Source organism: Rhipicephalus microplus, chromosome 9 (assembly GCF_043290135.1).
Source record: "Rhipicephalus microplus isolate Deutch F79 chromosome 9, USDA_Rmic, whole genome shotgun sequence".
Lineage (NCBI taxonomy): Eukaryota > Metazoa > Arthropoda > Arachnida > Ixodida > Ixodidae > Rhipicephalus > Rhipicephalus microplus.
The window spans coordinates 19522043-19540956 of NC_134708.1; the positions used below are offsets into that span (position 1 = coordinate 19522043).

The 18914-nt window shown below is 45.3% G+C and overlaps 1 protein-coding gene across 2 annotated transcripts; it reads left to right on the plus strand.

Annotated features, from left to right (window-relative positions):
- The first annotated feature begins 1005 nt into the window (after window positions 1–1005).
- LOC119164908 (activating signal cointegrator 1 complex subunit 1) lies at window positions 1006–17334 on the plus strand. 2 transcript variants are annotated; one of them, XM_075873252.1, is made up of 8 exons: window positions 1006–1387; window positions 2318–2453; window positions 3836–3933; window positions 6442–6617; window positions 8626–8759; window positions 10255–10392; window positions 12455–12674; window positions 17030–17334. In XM_075873252.1, exons 1-8 carry the CDS (start codon window positions 1237–1239, stop codon window positions 17168–17170), a joined length of 1194 nt encoding a protein of 397 aa, XP_075729367.1. In that variant the 5' UTR covers window positions 1006–1236; the 3' UTR covers window positions 17171–17334. The 2 variants fall into 2 exon arrangements, with proteins under 2 accessions (XP_075729367.1, XP_075729368.1); XM_075873253.1 differs by lacking the exon at window positions 3836–3933 and having other exon boundaries at window positions 1358–1475.
- Window positions 17335–18914: the final 1580 nt, after the last annotated feature.

Sequence of the window (18914 nt, forward strand, 5' to 3'; positions counted from 1 at the left end):
ACCGATGCCGATACCGCTTCCAATTGTCTTTGTCCCCCCTTAGCGCGTATGCCGAACAGAAGCTATCGTGTAGATCACAAAATAACGCGAGGGGTGAAAGATACCCTCTAGGTGTCGGTGTTGATCTGTCGCCCTTTGCACCCTGGCACTCTCAAATGCTATAAAAAAAAATGGCAGCCGCCATCTTTAGGTACCCATCGCAGAGAAAAATTAAGGTCTGAGTATTAAATACAAAAATAACCAAAAATTAATCGCCGTAGTATCTTAGATCGCGATAAACACAAACATATGGATGATATCCGAGCCTCGCAAAAGAGTGCACCATATCACATCGGCAAGCGTGCGATTTTTTAAATTGAGGTTGTTTTGATTACATTCCATGAGATGCACAACACTGATTAGACCCATAGCCATAGGCTAGTAGGGGGTCTAACGGGAAATACTATACAAGCAGAATACAATCTGCACAAAAAATCAAAACATAAAAAAAATCATTTTTCTTTTCAAGAAAACGAACAAAAATACATGAGAGATTTCATTGGGATTTAAGGTGACGTAAATGCTTGATAGAACGTACAGAAATGTATAGAGGACACATTGTTACACTTTGTTCATAATTATTCAAATCGCCCAGGGAACCTCTTGGTCACCCACGCAACGCACTTCCTCGGGTGTGACGGCAGTGGAGCTCTGTGAAGCGCAGGATTTAGGACTACGGCAACATATATACAAGAACAACACTAGCGCCTGTGCGGATTTCGAACAACACGACACTACTAGCGCATGGTTTAGCGCGGGATATGCAAAACCTGCGCGAGAACTGCATTAGCGCTACATTAAAGGCACAGTTACAGCCGGATTATCGCAGATATAGCGCAAGATTAACCGTTGGAGTTCTTTTTTAGTCTTTGGTCCCGCAACGTTAAAGAAACCAAATTTCCCGCTCTTTCAATTTCGTCATTGAAAACTGCGGTTTTTCGCCCACGGTGACGTCATCAGGCTCGTTGTTCACAACAGCTGGTGTTCTGTGGACCGGCTCAACCACGGAGGAAGGACTCAACCCTCAACGCCGCGTTCTACGCTTCACAGTCTCGCTTTCTCTTTATCCAAGCTTCGTTATTTATTTCGTTAATGTTTGACTCTACACACGCGCTACATTTCGTGTGAATTCGCTACTGACTTTGATATTACAATACCGTAGCTCGCCCGTGGAAAACGGCGCGTAGTTTTCCCAACATGAACGTGGATGTTCTGAACTGCGAGCTAATTTGGATCGACGGGTCTTGCTACCGCAAACTGACGCCGATCAGTCGGTTTTCGCCGTCGCAAAATGTCGAGACTGCGGACAGACGCCACGAAGCTGTCAACGATGTCGGTGCCGACGGTGGTGAGTGAGTTCTGCGGCCGCTGGGCAGTCGAACCGAACGCGCCGGTTAGTTAAGTGCAGTGGAGCCTTTCTTGATCGAGCTGTCCACGTAAGTTGTTGCAAATCAACAGTATACATGTCTCCTACTTACGTTCCGGCCGATACGGTCGTAAGCTTAGCGTATGCACGCAATCTCAGTTGAACCGGATTACGGAATAGGCCTTGTGAAAACGCTTGATGCAAACGCGCATGATGAAACCTGGAAACCTCGGCGGGGTGCTTGTGCCCTACTGACAAAAGCATGTTTTACTTCGGCATCGCTAAGCTGTGTTACTGATGTGAATGCTGTCTCGCGGTCATTTCATGCTGTCTCGCGGTCATTATCAGTGTCATTTTGAGCGCGAGGCCAGAGAACTGTCAAATATCGGGGCCAAACGGGCACATTGATCACGATCAGGTCCGACCGAGGGGGTCGAGGAAATCGCGATTTACGCCGAACGCGATTCAGATTAGCTTCATCCGTCCAGCAGTGACTACTGTTGATCTCCATTACGAAATACGTTAAAATTAAGGTGACCACGGGGCTCTATCATTTGTGGCAGAGTATTGGGCTTTCACAATGTTCTCTTTTGCAAACATTTCTGCTTGCTGTCCCAGCCGTTTTTAACGGTATGTGGCCTTGCTTGCAGCTTAAACTGTTCAAACATGTACGTACAGCTGCTATCAGACTGAATTCAAACTACCGAGAAACGTTATATAGCAGCTTAATTTCAAGAGCTTAGCCATGGGGAACTTGGAAGGAAGGCACATCTCAAAGCTAATTACGTTTAAGCAGTTTCCTACATAGTTGCACCTGATCGGCTTTGGCGTTACAGCTAACGCTGGTCATTTAGTTATTGCGCATATATTTTACTACGTAGCCCTGATGGCCCCGTTTTCTCATCCTTGCAGTAACTTCCTACGATGACGAGCCCACTTGCTTGGCGTCCAAGACGAAAACTCTTTCTCTGTCAAATGACGACGGCTCGGATGGAGGGCCGAAAGGATACTTCCGACGAACACACTACGTGCCGCATCGATTTCTTCCGTAAGTTGGCAAGGTGCACTCGTTATGTCTTTCACTCATTAAACATGAGTGGAATGTGCAGCCAACGTACTGTAAACCTGTGTGCATGTATATATGTATATAGTGCGCATTACATCGTTGGAAGTAGTTGATCACTATGCTAATGCCCAAACCTGCCATGGTGATGGCACTACGCGATGTCATCATGCATGTTTGCGATGATGGTCGTAGTTTGTCACTTGACTTTCACTCTTATTCATTTGCCTATTGGTGGGCTTCTAGAGATGTCGCACTCAAAACTCATGCTGGTGTCGCACAGTACAGTTCCAATCGTGACCGAGCCCGATAGTCTAACACTTCTCAACAGCGATTGGCCCCCTTCTGCAGCTTGCATAAAGGAGCTTAACCTATCATGAAATTTTGTCGAGATCAGGCCCGATTGTCGTCAAAATGAACATGCAACACCAGTGTTAAACCGCTTTTTTACGCACTGGTCCTCTGTGATGCTGGTCTTGATGATGTCTGCAAAACCTGCTCATTAGTATTGTGTGTGTTTTTGTAGTAATTAATTTTTGCATATAACTATGTTTTTTGTATAAATGTACTCTGAGTAATTGGAAATAAAAGGAATTGAGCTGTTCTAGATTTTCTTAATGCAGCTTATTTCAAAATTTGTGGTGTCTAGCTGTGAATCGGTTATCTCTTCTGAACATCCTCAGTATGCCCCGTAAGCACTGTGTATATGCTGTCGAATAAGCTTCGTCAGAGAATTTCCAATGTGAAGGACTGCCGAGTGGAAAAGTTTTGTGGGCATTATCTGTAAGATACCATGCAAGTACTGCACATTCTGGTGGAGCGGGAAGCCTCACTCGGTGATTGACAGAGTGTAAACACTATGTTTTATACCGTCGTTGCTCGCCCAATGCACTTGTGACGTGACGCATGCACGCAAGAGTCGTCACTTTGTCAGTTGGGGTGACAGTGGAACCGCAGCTAAAAAAAAATAATGTGGCAAGACTAGCTGCTGCTCGAACCCTTACTGGCAGTTGACACCAGGATACCACACACAGGACATAGAGAAGGATGCCCCCAAGAAATGTGTGACGAAATGCGTGAGCACCGCGTTGCACTTTTTGTGATTAAGTGAATTTCGCTATGTTTGTTGCATTTTGGACAAGGAAGCCATACAGGTTCTGATATGTCAACTAAATCTCTTAGAACTTGGTCATGATATTCATGTGCAGCTCAGGCACTTACTTGCTCTAGCGGCCAGACAGTGGATCCAGATTTCGACCGTGCCTTGACCGTGAAGTGCCTCGTGGCTTTCGAACGCTGTACGCTGTACTTCCTTGATGTGCTCCCGCAGCACTCACCATTTCTCGCTCTTTTCGTCTTTCTTGAAGGCGGCTCTGTGGAAGGAAGCATGCCTTCAGGATTCAAATGGAACGCGATACCAACACCAAAATCATGATCCCCCAACCGGATTCAACCGTGGATGTTAGTAAGTGAACTTGTTTGTTCTGAATTTAGAAGGCACTGTAATATTTATCAGGCCACCACCACGTTATAAATGGGACGCTCATAGTATCAATCCATCCATCTATGCAATGTGGTTGATATGCCCACCAACTGACAGTCGAAATGTATGCAACTGCAGTGAGCTACGTAAATGTAGGAACCCTAAACCACCTCCAAAAATTTAAGCATTTTTTAAAACATTATGATGAGTTCAGGATGCCATGATAATCAAACAGCGCCAAATGCAGTGGCACTGCAAGCTGCGGCTTGGCCACCGAGAAACAATCCCTTCTCCTCTCCAGGCCACTTGCTGGCCGTGACGTCAACCTGTGCCTCTGGTCATGCCATGCACAAAAATAGCCTGCTTGTGTGCTCTCGAGCATACAGACTCGCCACTTTTTCTTGAGGAGGAACACACGGCGAGGAAGAGATACGAGCCAAAGAACAGAGCATAGCAAAAGAAGGAGTGAAACGAGTGAACGCCTTTCCTCTGTCATCAAATGCGTGTAATTCTGCTATTACGGGGCTGTTTCGTAAAATTCTTCCTGCTACGTGTTTGCTGAATACTTGCTCTCAACTGCAACACCACAACTGAATTTAGACCTCTGCTCTGAGTGGTTTGGCAGCCCTTTAAATTCACATGTCCCTGCAAAGAAATTGTGCAATTTGTGATGGTCACCTTTGTCCATGTAATAACGGCTCTCATATTTGGTGTGTTTCCCTTCCCCACAACTTTTTCGTTACCATGCCTATTCAAATCAATAAGTGGTGATCGGATCGACGCTTTAGATTGTTGATTTTGGCATGTTGAATATGTTTGTCGTGCACCCAGTACTTTCAGTGCACCCAGTTGAGTCCAGCCACTCAACTTTCAGAATCAGTTTGAATTTGCCATTTCTGGCAACATAGTGATTTTTGACAGACTCTATCGTGAGCCATTTTGCATGTGTTTTTGGGAAAATACACTTGGTAGGCGAACTTTACAGAAGTGCGTGCCCCTCGTGCTTATGCTACAGTGCCATCAAAGTTCTGTATTCAAAACCTTTACAAGTCAAATATCAAATTAAGATGTAAGCTTAGCAATCTGACGGTGTTGAGCAGTAAGTAATAATTGCCAGCGTTTTATCTCAGCCATTCAATAGAGAACGGCTGCTGGGAGTCGAGGAAAACTTCTACAAAAAATATTTCCGATGGTCCGCTGCACCTGTATGGAGGTGGCCTTCTCAACCAGTTTCCAGCAGGTTTGGTTTCGCTTGCATCGCTAAATAAGACACAGGGCCGCATCTAATGTCACTAGTCGGTACTGTGGCATCGTCGTCACGCGCGCATGGGTGCGCACCTGCACTGCCAAAAACACGCGCAGCTCGAAAATGTCTTGCAACCACACCTATATTGAGTGAGGATGAGCCTATAGAGTCTAAGGATGACGGCTCCTCAACTTCAAGTTTTATGGCGAGGATGTCTTGCGTCAGCCTGAGATATGTGCAGCCATTCATGCGTTTGTTTTGTTGTCTACGGCCTGAAGTTGTTTTCTCTGCCGCAAGTGCGTCGCTGCTGACCTTTGTGCACAATCTTATAGCTACTCTGGGTACGGGCGAAATCCACACATCGCTGAGGCGCGGTATGCTGGCACCTGCTGCAGAGCTTCTCCTCACGAAAGAAGGCCGTTGCAGCACATCTCGATCATGACTACGGAGCAGCGCGAAGCGTTTTAGAACTGCGTGCGATATTGCTAATTCTTATACCTAATAGGATGTGCAAATGTGCAGAGAAATGTGGTTTGTTGCATATATTGAAACGCCGACCTATGCGAAGTGAGGTGGCTTATGGAAAGAGGTGACGCTAAATGAAATAGCAAAATTCATTGAACATCTGATGTATAGAGGGATGATTCACATCACGGCCATCGATCTATATTGTAACACTTGCAAGCTCCTATCTCAAAAAAAAAATTACTATGGCGCCACTAGTGTTTCATGAAAAATCAAGCAATGCTTCTTCATATCGCATGAGCAATGAAGCAGCAGCTTAGTCCCGATTTACTTTGTCTAAGTGAATACAAATATTTTGTTAGTTTTTTTTTATTTTTGATACTGTTTCGGGGTGATTTGTCTTTAAAATGTATATTCTGAATTTTCTTTGTTCTGAATATTTTTGCATATACTATAGTGTTTTTATTGCACTGTTTACCAGCTAACAACCAAAGATTACACACTTTTCACATTTTATTCACTCCAAAATATTTCTGTGGCTCTACAACATATATTGTTTTGGAAAGAGCATTTCGTTGTGCCAAATTTGGTGTGCTGCAATGCATGCTGGAGCACTTTTCAAACTTTCAAAAACAATTTTCCCGAGACATATGAAAGATAACCATTTTTGCGCCGTGATGAAAGATTTTGTGCAGATGCCATGAACGACTGTACATTCACCAATACTGATTCTCCAGTCACCTAGTACAGTTCAGTTTTCTTTATCTGTTGGTTCGCAGTTATCACTGGTCAAACGGAGGAAGATGTAGAGTCGGCACAACTTCGGATATCGGCCATCGTCCGCAGCATGCGACAGCGCGAGCACTTCACACACTTCGTGTGCTTTCCCCTGAACAACCCAAAGCTTGCCAACACGTTGGAGGAGTTCAAGGAGATTGTCGAGAAGTCATGCACGGTAAAAATACAGGGTGCACAGGCCTACGCAATGCCTAGAGTGACAGATAGCTGCTCTACTTGCTAACGATTTGGGCCAAGGACAGTATATCTGCTAATGCAACCACAACTGACAATTCATGACAATGCAAATGCTGGTGTTTGTGTTGTTCTGACATCTCTCTGGTATCCGCATTTGCCCCAGTGTTGTATTTGAGGATGTAGCGAAATGATTTTTTTTTTTTGCATTCTAATGTGCGGTTGTCATGGTAACCTGGCATCGATGGTGTCAACGATGTGGTGCTCGTTAGCTCAAGCTTGGGAGATGCCTCAGTTTGTCCATTGGGGCAGTTTCAGAGGTGCCCAGTTTATGGCCTGGCTGGCGAGGTCCCTAAACGCTGCGCTAAAAGCTTTTTAAAGACTGCTTCACTGGTAAAGGATACCCGAACCTTGATATAACCCGTTTGGGCGCGAATTATGATGGATGATGGACTGTCTAAAATTGTGTCAAATTCATACAGCTAACTTCCATGCACTCGATATTAAACTCCAAGGAGGAAAATGAGGTGATTAGTTGTTTTATACAACTTCAATTAATGTTACTTAATGCAATCAAACCTTTCAATTTTTCTGCAATAATTCAGCTTCAGGTTATTCATGAAGAGAATTTGATATTCGGCTTTAATGCATGCCCAGTTTTTTGGTTACATATTTTTAAAGCATAGAACAATAATGTTTATGAGCTTGGTGCTGGATGGTCCACGAAAGTGATTCTCTGCAGCAATACGCAGCACATTGAAGTTAAATGACCAGCAGTTGTCGACCCAGAAAGGCTTTACGAAAGTGCACACTGTGTTTCAAACTATTTGAAGAAACACGCGGTGCGTGGCGTGCCTCTGTGGTTGATGTGTACGATTTTGCACACACTGCCGCTGAAGTGTATAGCTAAGTGTTGGTTATAACATTTTAAATTAACACTGTAAAGTCTCAAGCAAGCACTTACCTCCTCAGCAAGCCAAAGTTGTAGGCGAAGTGGGGGGTGGGGGTGCTTTCCTGAAACAAGACCAAATTTAACAAGATGGTCACTGCAAAGCTTTCCTGCGAGATTCTCCTTGCTCTCGTTCGTGGAAAAGCACATCAAGACAGCTCACAACCACAAAAAACTCAAAGGGCAACGCGATCAGACTTCAGAGAGCATGACGCGAAGGCACCTGCGATGATGTCTATGGAACAACTTCAAGCAGCAAACACAGATATTTGAGGTTTTGCTTTTGCTGACTGCGTTGTCGTAGGTGCAGTCTTCAAATGCAGATCTTACACCGGGTTCATGATGCGACCATTATGCAGGGAAATAAGGAAAAGAAGAGAAAAAATAAAAATTACAAGTTTCAGGCGCTTAGAGATCAGGCTGCTTAGCAGGGTTGAGTGTGTTGCAAGCAAGCCAGTGTTCCTTAATAAAGCGCATTGTTCAGTCAATAATTGTCGAGGTTTACCATCCAAGAATCAGGATATTATTATGAGAGGTGCTGTGATGAAGGGGTCCGGAAATTACAAGTGCCCGGTGGGCGGTGCTGTAACATGCACCTAAATTCAAGCTTAAGAGCTCTCGAGCATTTTCGGCTCCATCGATTCTTTCTCACGACCTGCAGGTCAGCAGTTGAGCACCACGGCCACTAGACCAGCAAGGCGCGTTTGTTGTTCGGCGAGATGGTCCATGCTGGGCAATATTTAATAGCATAACAACGCAACGCGAAAAAGCAAGAGGTGCAGGAAAGGGCGTTTGCAAAGCCAGTGTCGCACGGATGCAGCGTTTGATCGTTGTGCAGAGCACGAACCAGAGAGAGGGTCGCCATCTCGAAAGGGTGTGGAAATTCGCAAGCGGCAGAGTATGGGTGTTCGCTGGAATTTCACGACAGTCTCGCTGTGAAATTTCTTCACCGTCGCTACCACGCTGGTGAAAGTGCGTCAGCTGAAGATCTCCTTGGTCCGAACTTTACCAGCCTTTTTTTCCTTTGGCTGTTCGCGCGCAGGCTAGAGGCCTGGATAAAAGCCTGTTTGTGAGCAAGCAGAAGCTGCACCTCACCATAGGCATGCTGGTGCTGCTCGACGCCAAGGAGTGCAGCATGGCGCAAGGAGTGTTGGAAGACTGCAAGGACCTAGTCAAGTGAGTGGGCCCGGCTTGTGCAGTGCAAGCGTTCTTTTAGCTCCATTCAACTCGTTTAATAGCGAGAAAGCTTCGAAAAGCGGCACGAAATTCTCGCCACCGGTATTTTCAGCCAAACTGAAGGATTGGACGCTGAAATCAGTACACGCAATCTTGATTTCTGACCGAAACTAGCGGAGAACGATGGATTTAATATGTTTTTCATTAGCTTTCTCCTCTAGTGGCTGTGCCGTAAACTAGAGAGTGTGTAAAGTATAATGTCACCGTAAGCGAGCGTGTCGATGATGCCAACCTTTTGTAGCATCTCTTGACCCATTCAAGTCCCGCTACGATTCCTAGTACCACTATGAATGGCACTGACGGCGACCAGTGGTCATTTGTGGGGTAAACCCCTAAAGAATGGGGCACATCTCAGATTCTGTGTGGAAAAGGGAGAGTAAGATCTGCAGGACAGAAAAACGTACACCCTGCATCTGCTGTGATGACTTTGATATCATGGCTCGACCTATGCCACGCAGCCACCGCATGCTGAAGATCCCCCCACAGTACAGCCAACTGTTCAAAAATACTATGTGAATTGCTCAATTTATTGAAACAGTCGCGCTTTGCGACTCCGTACTCGGCATTGCACAACGCTGCCATACTGGTGTCTAATAGCAAGTATCGACTGGCCCGCTCGCACCAGTGCCATCTAGTGGATAAACAATAAATGATAATGACCATATTGGTCACCCTAAGACACTTATTGTGTGCAAATTTTGTTTGTTTTTGATATAACCACTGTGCTGTTATTACTCATAGCCACCCCTGTCCATATAGGTTTTGGCAGATTGAGATCTTGCTAAATGATCACGCAAAAGTCGGTTTGTGTGCAAGTGCTTGCATCTCTGACACGCTGAGTGCATTCTCACTCCTGCTAGTGTGTGCGATATGGCACAAAGCAGCCATATAGGAACTAGATTATGCCGATGTTATTAAAAAAGGCCTTCATTACACTGGTGGATGCCACTTAGACCCTGCTAGTCTGTCTAACGTCCCCGTTTTTCCTTGCACTAGCTGGCGCTTCTTCGTCCTGTTCTGTTGGTTCGACTGTGCTTGCGATGGAATCAGCAGCTAGTGTCTTAGATATGCAAGGCTGTTCTACGAGCTGTACTATGGAAAAAACGTCGGCTCTGCCCGCAACCTATGGTGTCTCTCTCACGGAGAGCATTTGCCTAAGTGCTTTGTCCAATAGCGCTTAATCATTTCCGTGATGTCAAGCACTTCTCTCGAGTGGTTCAGATAGTTGACTTTCCCATACGGACACACGTTCGCGTTGCTTGTTCTTTTAGGCTGGAAACTTAGACGTCGTGGTTAATTTTGCCAGGAATGCAGGACCTTGCACACACACACACACACCGTGATGCACGGCTGAGGGAATCTTGAGACACATACCAGAAAGGGGATCAGTCGGAAACCGCATTGCCAGGCTTCTGTTTGCTCCTTTTCAAAACAGGAAGATCTTGGAAGACGAGCCCCTGATGGTGCGCGTACACGGCCTCGAGATCATGAACGACGACGAGAGCGAGGTGGACGTGCTCTACGCCAAAGTGTCGTCCTGGAGCAATGAGGGATCGTCACGATCTCCCGAGAAGTGAGTGTCGGAAGCGGGGGGGGGGGGGGGGACGACGACTTAGGTGAACAATGTGCATTTCACCTTGAATGGTGCGAGTTATCACGAAAGGTGAGACGCACGACAAGAGGGAACTCCAGTGATTCAAAAGGGTTCCTTGCATCACCAGGGTTTTTCACATCAACAAGTATGCTTGTTGTGAAGGGTGTCTGTACTAAAAGTTCGTAGTGTTTCTGAGCACAGGTGCTGGATAGTGAGGCATCTAAAATTAAGTACAATTGACTCTCGTTAATTCAAACTCGAAGAGACCTCTGAATTTTCTTTGAAATATCGAGTAGTTTGAATTATTAGAAGTGCTCACATAGTTGACTCTGGGTGAGGTGACGCCACACGTTATGATTAGGCATTGATTTTATCACATTTAAAAATTATTGAACCCTAGCTGCACGCAATGAACAGAAAACAGAGGGGCAAGGTTCACAAGTTCATTGGCCATTTACTGCTGATCAGACCTTTTAAAGAAATCGTGAATTGCAAACTGCTTCTTTGCTCCATGTGCCTTCAGCACAAAGCTCTCTACGGCAGTGGAGAAGCATCACGGTTTGACATGCGTGTGCTTTGTTTCAAACATTTGTTTACTAGCAAAGCTTTTTCCCTTGAAGGCCTAAGGTGCTTGTTTTTCATTTTTAGACTGTTAGAATTATACAAGCACAAACGTTTTAAACAGTAGTGGCAAAGCAGTAGATATTTTCTGGTACAGAACTGCAAAAAGTATGAATTGACCGAATGATAGAGTTTGAAGTAAGATGCTTTTAAATACATTGAAAGAATAGAGGGCCAACCAAAAAATTTAATTTTCTTTGAATTAACCGAAACTATGAACCATCAGAGTTTGAATTATCGCGAGTCTACTGTAAGGTACATTTACATGGGTACTTATGCATTTTGCCCCCATCAGACATGTGGCTGCTGCAGCAAGTCTACATGATATGAACAAACAACTGTCGCGCATTAATCTGTTATAACCTTGTTTGAATGTATTGCCGAGAGCGTGTCGCGGCAGCTTAGCGACCTAGGAGTTTCACTGCTAAGCTTAAAGTTGAGACGATAGTTATGCCATACCAACTAGCCCAAGCTGCCACACTTAGAGTTGAGAGTTTGATCCCAGGCCATCATGGCTACATTTCAATGAGATGCATGAACATCTGCATGCTTAGAATAAGGTGCGTGTTAAAGGTTCAGTAATCAACCTTGAGGTTCGAAAATTGTTATGGAGAAAATTATGCGCATTTATGCTATGTGACCATGTTGCTGAAAGAATTTAGCAAATACGTGCTGTATTAAAGAAGTTACAGGGACTAGAACATCTATTTCAGCTGGTTTAAAATTTTCGTGCGGCCTCACGACCCTCTCCGCCAGAGGGAAGCCGAAGGCATGGCTCGTTGTCATGACTCCGTCCGCTTCGGATACGTGACACGACGTCAGTGATACGTCTTCAGCGCGCAGCCAGCAACCGCGCAGGACATCCCAGACATGAGCACATGTGATGGCGGCACGAGAAGCACCCTTCCTCTAACGGAGTTCTCCTTACCTCGGAGGCTTTCGTTCTGGCCATACCACTTCTCTGTCATCTCGGGCCCTACAAAATAGCAGAGGGCAGCACAGAAGAATGAAAATGTAGGCTGCGCAGCCGGAACTGCATCACTATAGGGCCAAGGCGCTATTTTGTTGGGCGAATGACCAATCGACAAGCTCAGTGGTGTGTGAAGTTGCCGATGGGCAAGCTTGCATGACTGTGCACATGAGGGGGGATTGATCAGGCAAAGGAAATAGGGACTGTTGTTCGAAATGGAGGGTCTGCGCTGCGCACAGCGCTACAACATAAGGAAAATGTGATAACCTTGGTGTATATACAAATTGGCGAGCTTGCTTGAGGAGTGTCAAAAAAAAAAGTTGTAGCCTGTTTACTGGCTGTTTAAGAAAACCATAGGTAGTCGGAGTTAATAATTGATAATCTGTAACAACATACATCACGATCATATTAACACCAACCCGAAATTCAATGTATTGCCACTGAGCGCAGGTGCAGGCTGCAGCAGCTTGCAGACGCCGTGGCCCAGCGCTTCTTGGACTCCGGGTTCATGCTGCGTCAGCAGGAACGAGGTCACGGACCAGAGCACGTCAAGCTGCACATGACCATCATGAACACCCGACTGCGTGAGCAGCGCTTTGCCATTGAAAACACGAGCCTGCCACCCACACGAAAACCCCGCAACTCCTTTGACGCCCGTACCATCATGAAGGTTAGAGCACTTAACTCTTTTGTTACCACGTGGAAATAGTTTTTTTTTTCATATGCCTCAGGGAGATAGTTCTTGCCAGTTTGAAAATACTCCAGCCCGCATTGCAGCATACTAAACTTTGCTCAATGAAATTCTCTTTTCAACAAATAAACATTGTAGAGAAACAAAAATATTTTGGAATGAAGAAAAATGCGAAAAGTGTGTAATGTTTGGTGGCCAGCTGGAGAACAGTGATATAAAAAAAGAACTATAATATATGCAAAAATATCAGAATATACATTTTGAGGATAAATGACTGAAGAACAGTGTGAAAACTAATAAATGTTGCACGAATTATTTCTATTCACACAAAGAAAATCAGAACCAAGGTGCCGCTTAATTGCTCATGCCATGCGGTGACTCATTGCTTTTTTGTTTTGTAAGACATAAATGAACTCATACACATTTCACAGCAAATTTTAGTTCCTTTTTTGCGACAAGAGCCTGCAGGGGTTCTAATGTAGATGTATGCCTGTAATGTAAATGATTCCTTCATAATTCGGATGTCCAATGAACTTCGCTATTTCGCCTAGCTTCACCTCTTTCCATGAGCCACCTCACTCCACATGGGTTGGCATTCTAACATATGCAGCAAAGCATATTTCTTTGCATATTTGCACATCACATAAAGAAAAAAGAACAATATTGTGTGCAGTTCTGAAACCTTTTACACTGCTCCATAGTGAAGGCTAAAATGTGCTCCTGGGGCGTGCTTGTTGCGATGAGAAGCTCTGCAGCCGGCACCAGCACACTGCACCTCAACAAAGTGTGAACCTCGCTGAGGCACTATAACATTGTGCACAAAGGTCAGCAGCTGCACAGTTGTGGTGGAGGAGAGAACTTGAGGCCGTAAACAAAACAAACCTATGAGAGGCTGTGGATGTCGCAGGCTGATGCAAAGTATCATCGCCATAATATTTGAAGCTAAGGAGCTGTCATCCTAGGACTGTAAGCTCGTCCTCCCCCAATGCAGTTGCGTGTGCAAGACAGTTTTGAGTGGTGCGTGTTTTTGGCAGCGCAGGTGAGCACACATGTGTGCGTGACCACGACACTGTTGGAGAAATTAGTGACACTAGATGTAGCCCCGTGTCTGATACTATATACAGCCCTGTGTCTGATACTATATATGTCTGATACTGATACTATATCTATACAACCTATACCAAAACTGCTGCAAACTGGCTGAGAAGGCCACCTCCGCACTTTATAATGCAGTGAACCTTTGGAAATAATCTTTTGTAGAAGTTATCTCTGACTCCCAGCAACAGCTCTCTATTGAATTGCTGTCATAAATTTCTGGCAATTATTACTGTTCAACACTATCAGATTGAGAAGCTCGCCCCTTAGTTTGATATTTCACTTGCAAAAGTTCTGTGGTTACACAACTTTGATGTTACTGTAACATAACCAAAAGGGGCATGCACGTCTGTCAAGTTCGCCTACCAAGTGCATTTTCCCAACAGCAAACGCACATTGGTTGGCGCAAAGGTCTGTCAAAAATCACTGTGTTGCTAAAACTGGCAAATTCAAGTTGATTCTGAAAGTTCAGTGGCTGGACTAACTACTAGAAAGTGCTGGGTGCAGGAGAAACAAATTCAACATGCCAAAATAGACTATTCAAAACGTCGGTCGATTTGAATAGTCGTGGTAACGATAAAGTCAAGCAAGTTTTGTAGCTATAGTCGGGTACCACTTGAAAGCCAGTCAACAACTATGCAGTTGGAAATTTGCGTTCAAGAGATAATTGCACACCTGTCCGACGCGAACACACTTCCGCAAGAGCTTTGCGAGTAGGTGCAGTAGTGAGGAAGTTACGGGATATAAGACTGCCCACTTTGGTTGGTTTCGGTTCTTTGCTTGGCCTATCCACCCTTCTCTGCTTCGACAAGGGGTAGGCGTAGCCCGTTGTCACGACTATGCCCACTCTGGCAACGTAACAGGACGTCAACAATGTCATGTGCGCACAGCCAATGACTGAGCAGCTTCCTCTACGTGTCGTTCGCGTCAGAGTGACACGGTGGGAAAGCGTGGCAACTCTGAGGCCAGAACCACATCCTAGTGAAGTGGAGCAGCCAAAATCAATGCTATATAAGGTTTTCCATGGGTAAGGTTTCATAATTTGACTGGCAAAGAGGACTGGACAGGCGCTGGAAAGGGGCGCTGCACAGCACACAACACTGCGGTATTTACGAAATGTGATCGCCACAGCCTTCTGCTGAAACAGCTCACTTGTTTGGTAAATGTTAAAAGAAAGGCTGAAGCCTTTTAAACGTGTTTACTGGCCCTTGAGACATGTTTTAGACAATCTGCATTATGATAATACAAAAAATGTCGAACCGTAGTGATCTTTTTCTGTGGCACTGCGATTTCTGTTTATGTTTATTTTGCACAGGACTGGAACTTTTGACAGCCCTTTTTTTTTTACCCCTAGTTGCTGATCACTGTGTCTTAACCCCAGCTTTTTTTTTTTTCTTTAGAGCCAACATGTGCGCTGATTCCTTTGTTTTCAAAGCTACCAAAGAATGTAACCCACATCCATCATTGCCGCTGGGGGGTGCCACCATGTTCACGACTGCATTATACATAATCATCTGTATTCATAATAAATTAGTACTCGGTCTTTCTTCTACTGTGCGATTGTCACCCGTCTGTTGTGTAACCGAGAAAACCATGTGAGTGTGATGTCAAGACAAACAAAGCTTCTAGCGTGTAATATGACAACAAGAAAGAAGCATAACGCACACAAGCTCCGAGTTGCAGGTTTTACATCCGTATGTCGTGTGCACGCGATTCGCATCAGGATTCGATTTCTTGCCTATACAGTATCTGCAGTTACTTGGTTTTAAATAAAACTATCCTTCACATTTTGTGCAATGAAATAAAAACATCACAAACCTCCTTTCTTTGTCCCGCGTGCCCTGCATTAAAAGCTCGAATTGTAGCACACAATGAATAGTGATGCTAGCTGCACAAAATCACAGCTGTATCACACAAATTACAAATGGCTACCCCCCCCGCATGAACCATTTGTGTTAGATTTTGGTTTATTCTTGCCTGTGAAGTTCAAGCCCCTATGTCAGAGGCCGCATTCTCAGCCACAGGCCTTCGCGACCAAATTGCGGAAATAACCTTACTATAGCCGTCATGATTGTTGTAAAGATAGTCAAAAGCCTAATTGTTGTATTGTATGCACGAGAGAAAGTAAGTTGGCCAATTCCACGCCTTGTGGGAATCACTTTCACGTGAAGCAGTCGACAGATAATATTCTATGCAGCATTTTCTGGCCTTCAGCAAATTGTTACGAGGTGGATCGACGTGTTTTGTTGGTAGAGTTGTGTGCACATTGATCGTGTGTTTACTAGAAACGTTGACGTACTACACTGGCATTTAAGGCCAACATATTGTCCGGCATGACATCATCACTGACGCTTGAGCACAGCTTCAGGCTTTCAGAGCAGACTAGTGGTATTACTTGTGCTCAGCCTTTTCAGGGTTTTTTTATGTGACATTTTGCTGTGAAAGCTGTTACGAGATGACAATAACGGCAGGTTTAGGTCGTGCAGTTGCCCACCGCTGATGTCCATAACGGCTGTTGGGAAGTGAGAAAAAAAAAACAATTCACAGCCGAGCATGATATGAACCCAGGCCTTTTGCATGGGTCCTATGTGGTGGCCGAATATTCTACCAGAGAGCCACGCCTATCTTGGAACTCCTTCTCGAAAAGACCCTATACAGGCATCATGTCGGGGCAAGGAATCGCATTGGTAGGTGCAGCGTAACACGGTAGAGAAGCCAAATAAGCACCAGGCGTCACACAATGCTAGTTGTGCAACGAGTGGTTGTTCTGAAGCGACGCAACCCCTGTTTGCAGATTTTTCGTTGCAAGCTTCCATCTTCTCCCTCCTATTGTTTTTTTTTTTGAGTGGGTGTTATAACGCTTTGCCCCTATTACGAAAGGCCCGCCATAACTAGTCATCAGCCATAGCATGAAGAGTGCACGTAATGCCTTACACATGTGTATCGGGTACCTCGCTTCTACAAGAAATTATGAATAATGGCATAGTGGGTACTTTCCCACAACCGTTGAGGTATTGTGATTACGTTGTAATGGGTACCTTGAAATCTTACTTGTGCTGGTTGGCGCCAAGAAACTTTTCAACGGGATCAAGAGGGGTTACTCTAGCTTTTGCTCTGCCCGTGTTTCATGTTCCATGCAGGCCGGGCATTTTGTCTCTGTTCTCGACAAGGAAAGCGGTATTTGAACGTGCTGCCACTATGCGTTTAACGTATTGCTTCCTCCCTCTGTGATTGTGCAGCGCAACCGCGACTTCAGCTTTGGACGTGCTCACATCCCCAGCATCACTGTGGTCGACCCGCACAACTGCGAGAAAGACGGATTTTACAAGAAGATCGCCGAACTTGCGCTGCCGAAACCACTGCAGCTGCAGCAGCAGTGACAGTCTGCCACCACAGCATCCCGTTACCAGTCATTCTCCGAAATTGTACAAATGCATGTTGGTAATCGTGATTTGCATGCTCAGGAAGTATGCAGAGTCTGTGATCCACAGCCTTTTGTTATTCTATGTGTAATAAAGAATGGAAATAAAGCCTTGTTTTCTCATGTTGCTGTGTCAATATATACAAGTAAGCACCATAATGGCATGTACATGTCAGTCTCTGTAAAACCTGCTTCAATGTGAAGTGATAAGGCAGTTTCAGGTTTCGCATGAGTTTACTCATATTTCATACCCGCCACGGGGGTCATGGTGCTCGAATGCTTTGTCGAAGGTCGCGGGATCGAATCCCGGCCGCAGTTATGATGAGGGCGGAAATGATTGAGGCACATGTTTAGGTGAATGAACCCTTCGTGGTCGAAATTCACGGAGCCCAGCATATCGGCTTCCTTCATAATAGCATCATGGTTTGGGGACGTTAAATCACAACAATGAATGAAAACATCATCCACGCTCATGACGAGGGCAAAGAATTTAATGAACAGGTAAACTTATCATGTTGGCACAAACGGGCAAGACAGCAATTAAAAAAAGCATTGCAGCAAATAGCGGACGACTTCCCAAGTCGCGATAGCGGTGGTAAACGCGGGAATCGCAACACATGTCACACTTAGCGAATCGGAATGCCTTGCAAGATCGAAGGGTTTTTGGGCAACGCGTTTTCCTGAACGCTGTTTTCTATCCGTCAATTATTCCAAAACTGAACTGTCCCGAGAAAATGAAAACACACGAGCTTGTTATTCGCCACGAGTCGACTCAATTGAATCAGGAAGGCCGTGTGGCAGTAGACGGCTCGGAAGTGTTCCATTAGGCGAACTGCTGAATCGCTTCCGCTATCCGTACTATCTTTCGTAAATCGATTTCCGCGACACATTTCAGCGGCGTACACCAAACCTTTCAAGCTAACTGCCTGACGTAAGATAGCTGCTGTAAACACATTGCACCGTTCGGAAAATGGACGCGGCACTGATTTCCCGCCATCTTTATTATCGCGTGTTCTTTTTTTTTTCTTTATTCGACGCAGGCAGCGCTAATAAAGCTGCTCCACCAAGAGCGCGCCACGACACCAAAACACTGCTACGATACGAGCTTGTGATTACATTTCTCCTCGTGTCCGATTGCGAGGTGACAGCGAACGCCGCGATTATCGACATTCTTATCACGTAACACTCGGACGGTTCGTTCACCCGCTCCCTCGGCATTAAGCGAACGTGTCACTTTAACCGGAATGCGCGCGCGCGTGCAGGCACGCACTGGTCGCTACAGAAAGAACGACACCACGCCTCTACGTAATAAAGGGCCATCGAGACTGCGAATTCGGTCTAATAACCACCAATTTTTGCAGCACCACGTTGAACAGCCCTCTGTGTTTCAAATTTAAACCTAACCGGCGAGGCCGTTGCTTGTAAATAACAAACGGTGTAAAGCCAGAAAAAAAACATACATCGATAGAGGAGGGTGCAGCGCCCTTCTCTCCCTAGGAAAGCACTCCGAAGGGCAATAAAAGAAAGAAAAGACTAAGGAGGGGCGAAAAGGCGCGCTACTCTCGTCAACAAGCGATTTTTTGGCGCGCTGTTTTAACGATAGCGCATTTTTCGCGCCGGTCGACGGTGGCGGGAAAAATTTTTCCCGCACATAATTTGCGCCGGAAAAAATTTTAAAAATAGCGGCCACCCACTACAGGTTG

Bases quoted from the DNA above. Each gene is read 5' to 3' on its own strand.
- LOC119164908 (XM_075873252.1), top strand. From the start codon at position 1,237: ATGAACGTGGATGTTCTGAACTGCGAGCTAATTTGGATCGACGGGTCT. The intron at 3,934-6,441 runs GTAAGTGAACTT...GTTGGTTCGCAG, and splicing joins GGATTCAACCGTGGATGTTA to TTATCACTGGTCAAACGGAG. The intron at 8,760-10,254 runs GTGAGTGGGCCC...TTTTCAAAACAG, and splicing joins GACTGCAAGGACCTAGTCAA to GAAGATCTTGGAAGACGAGC.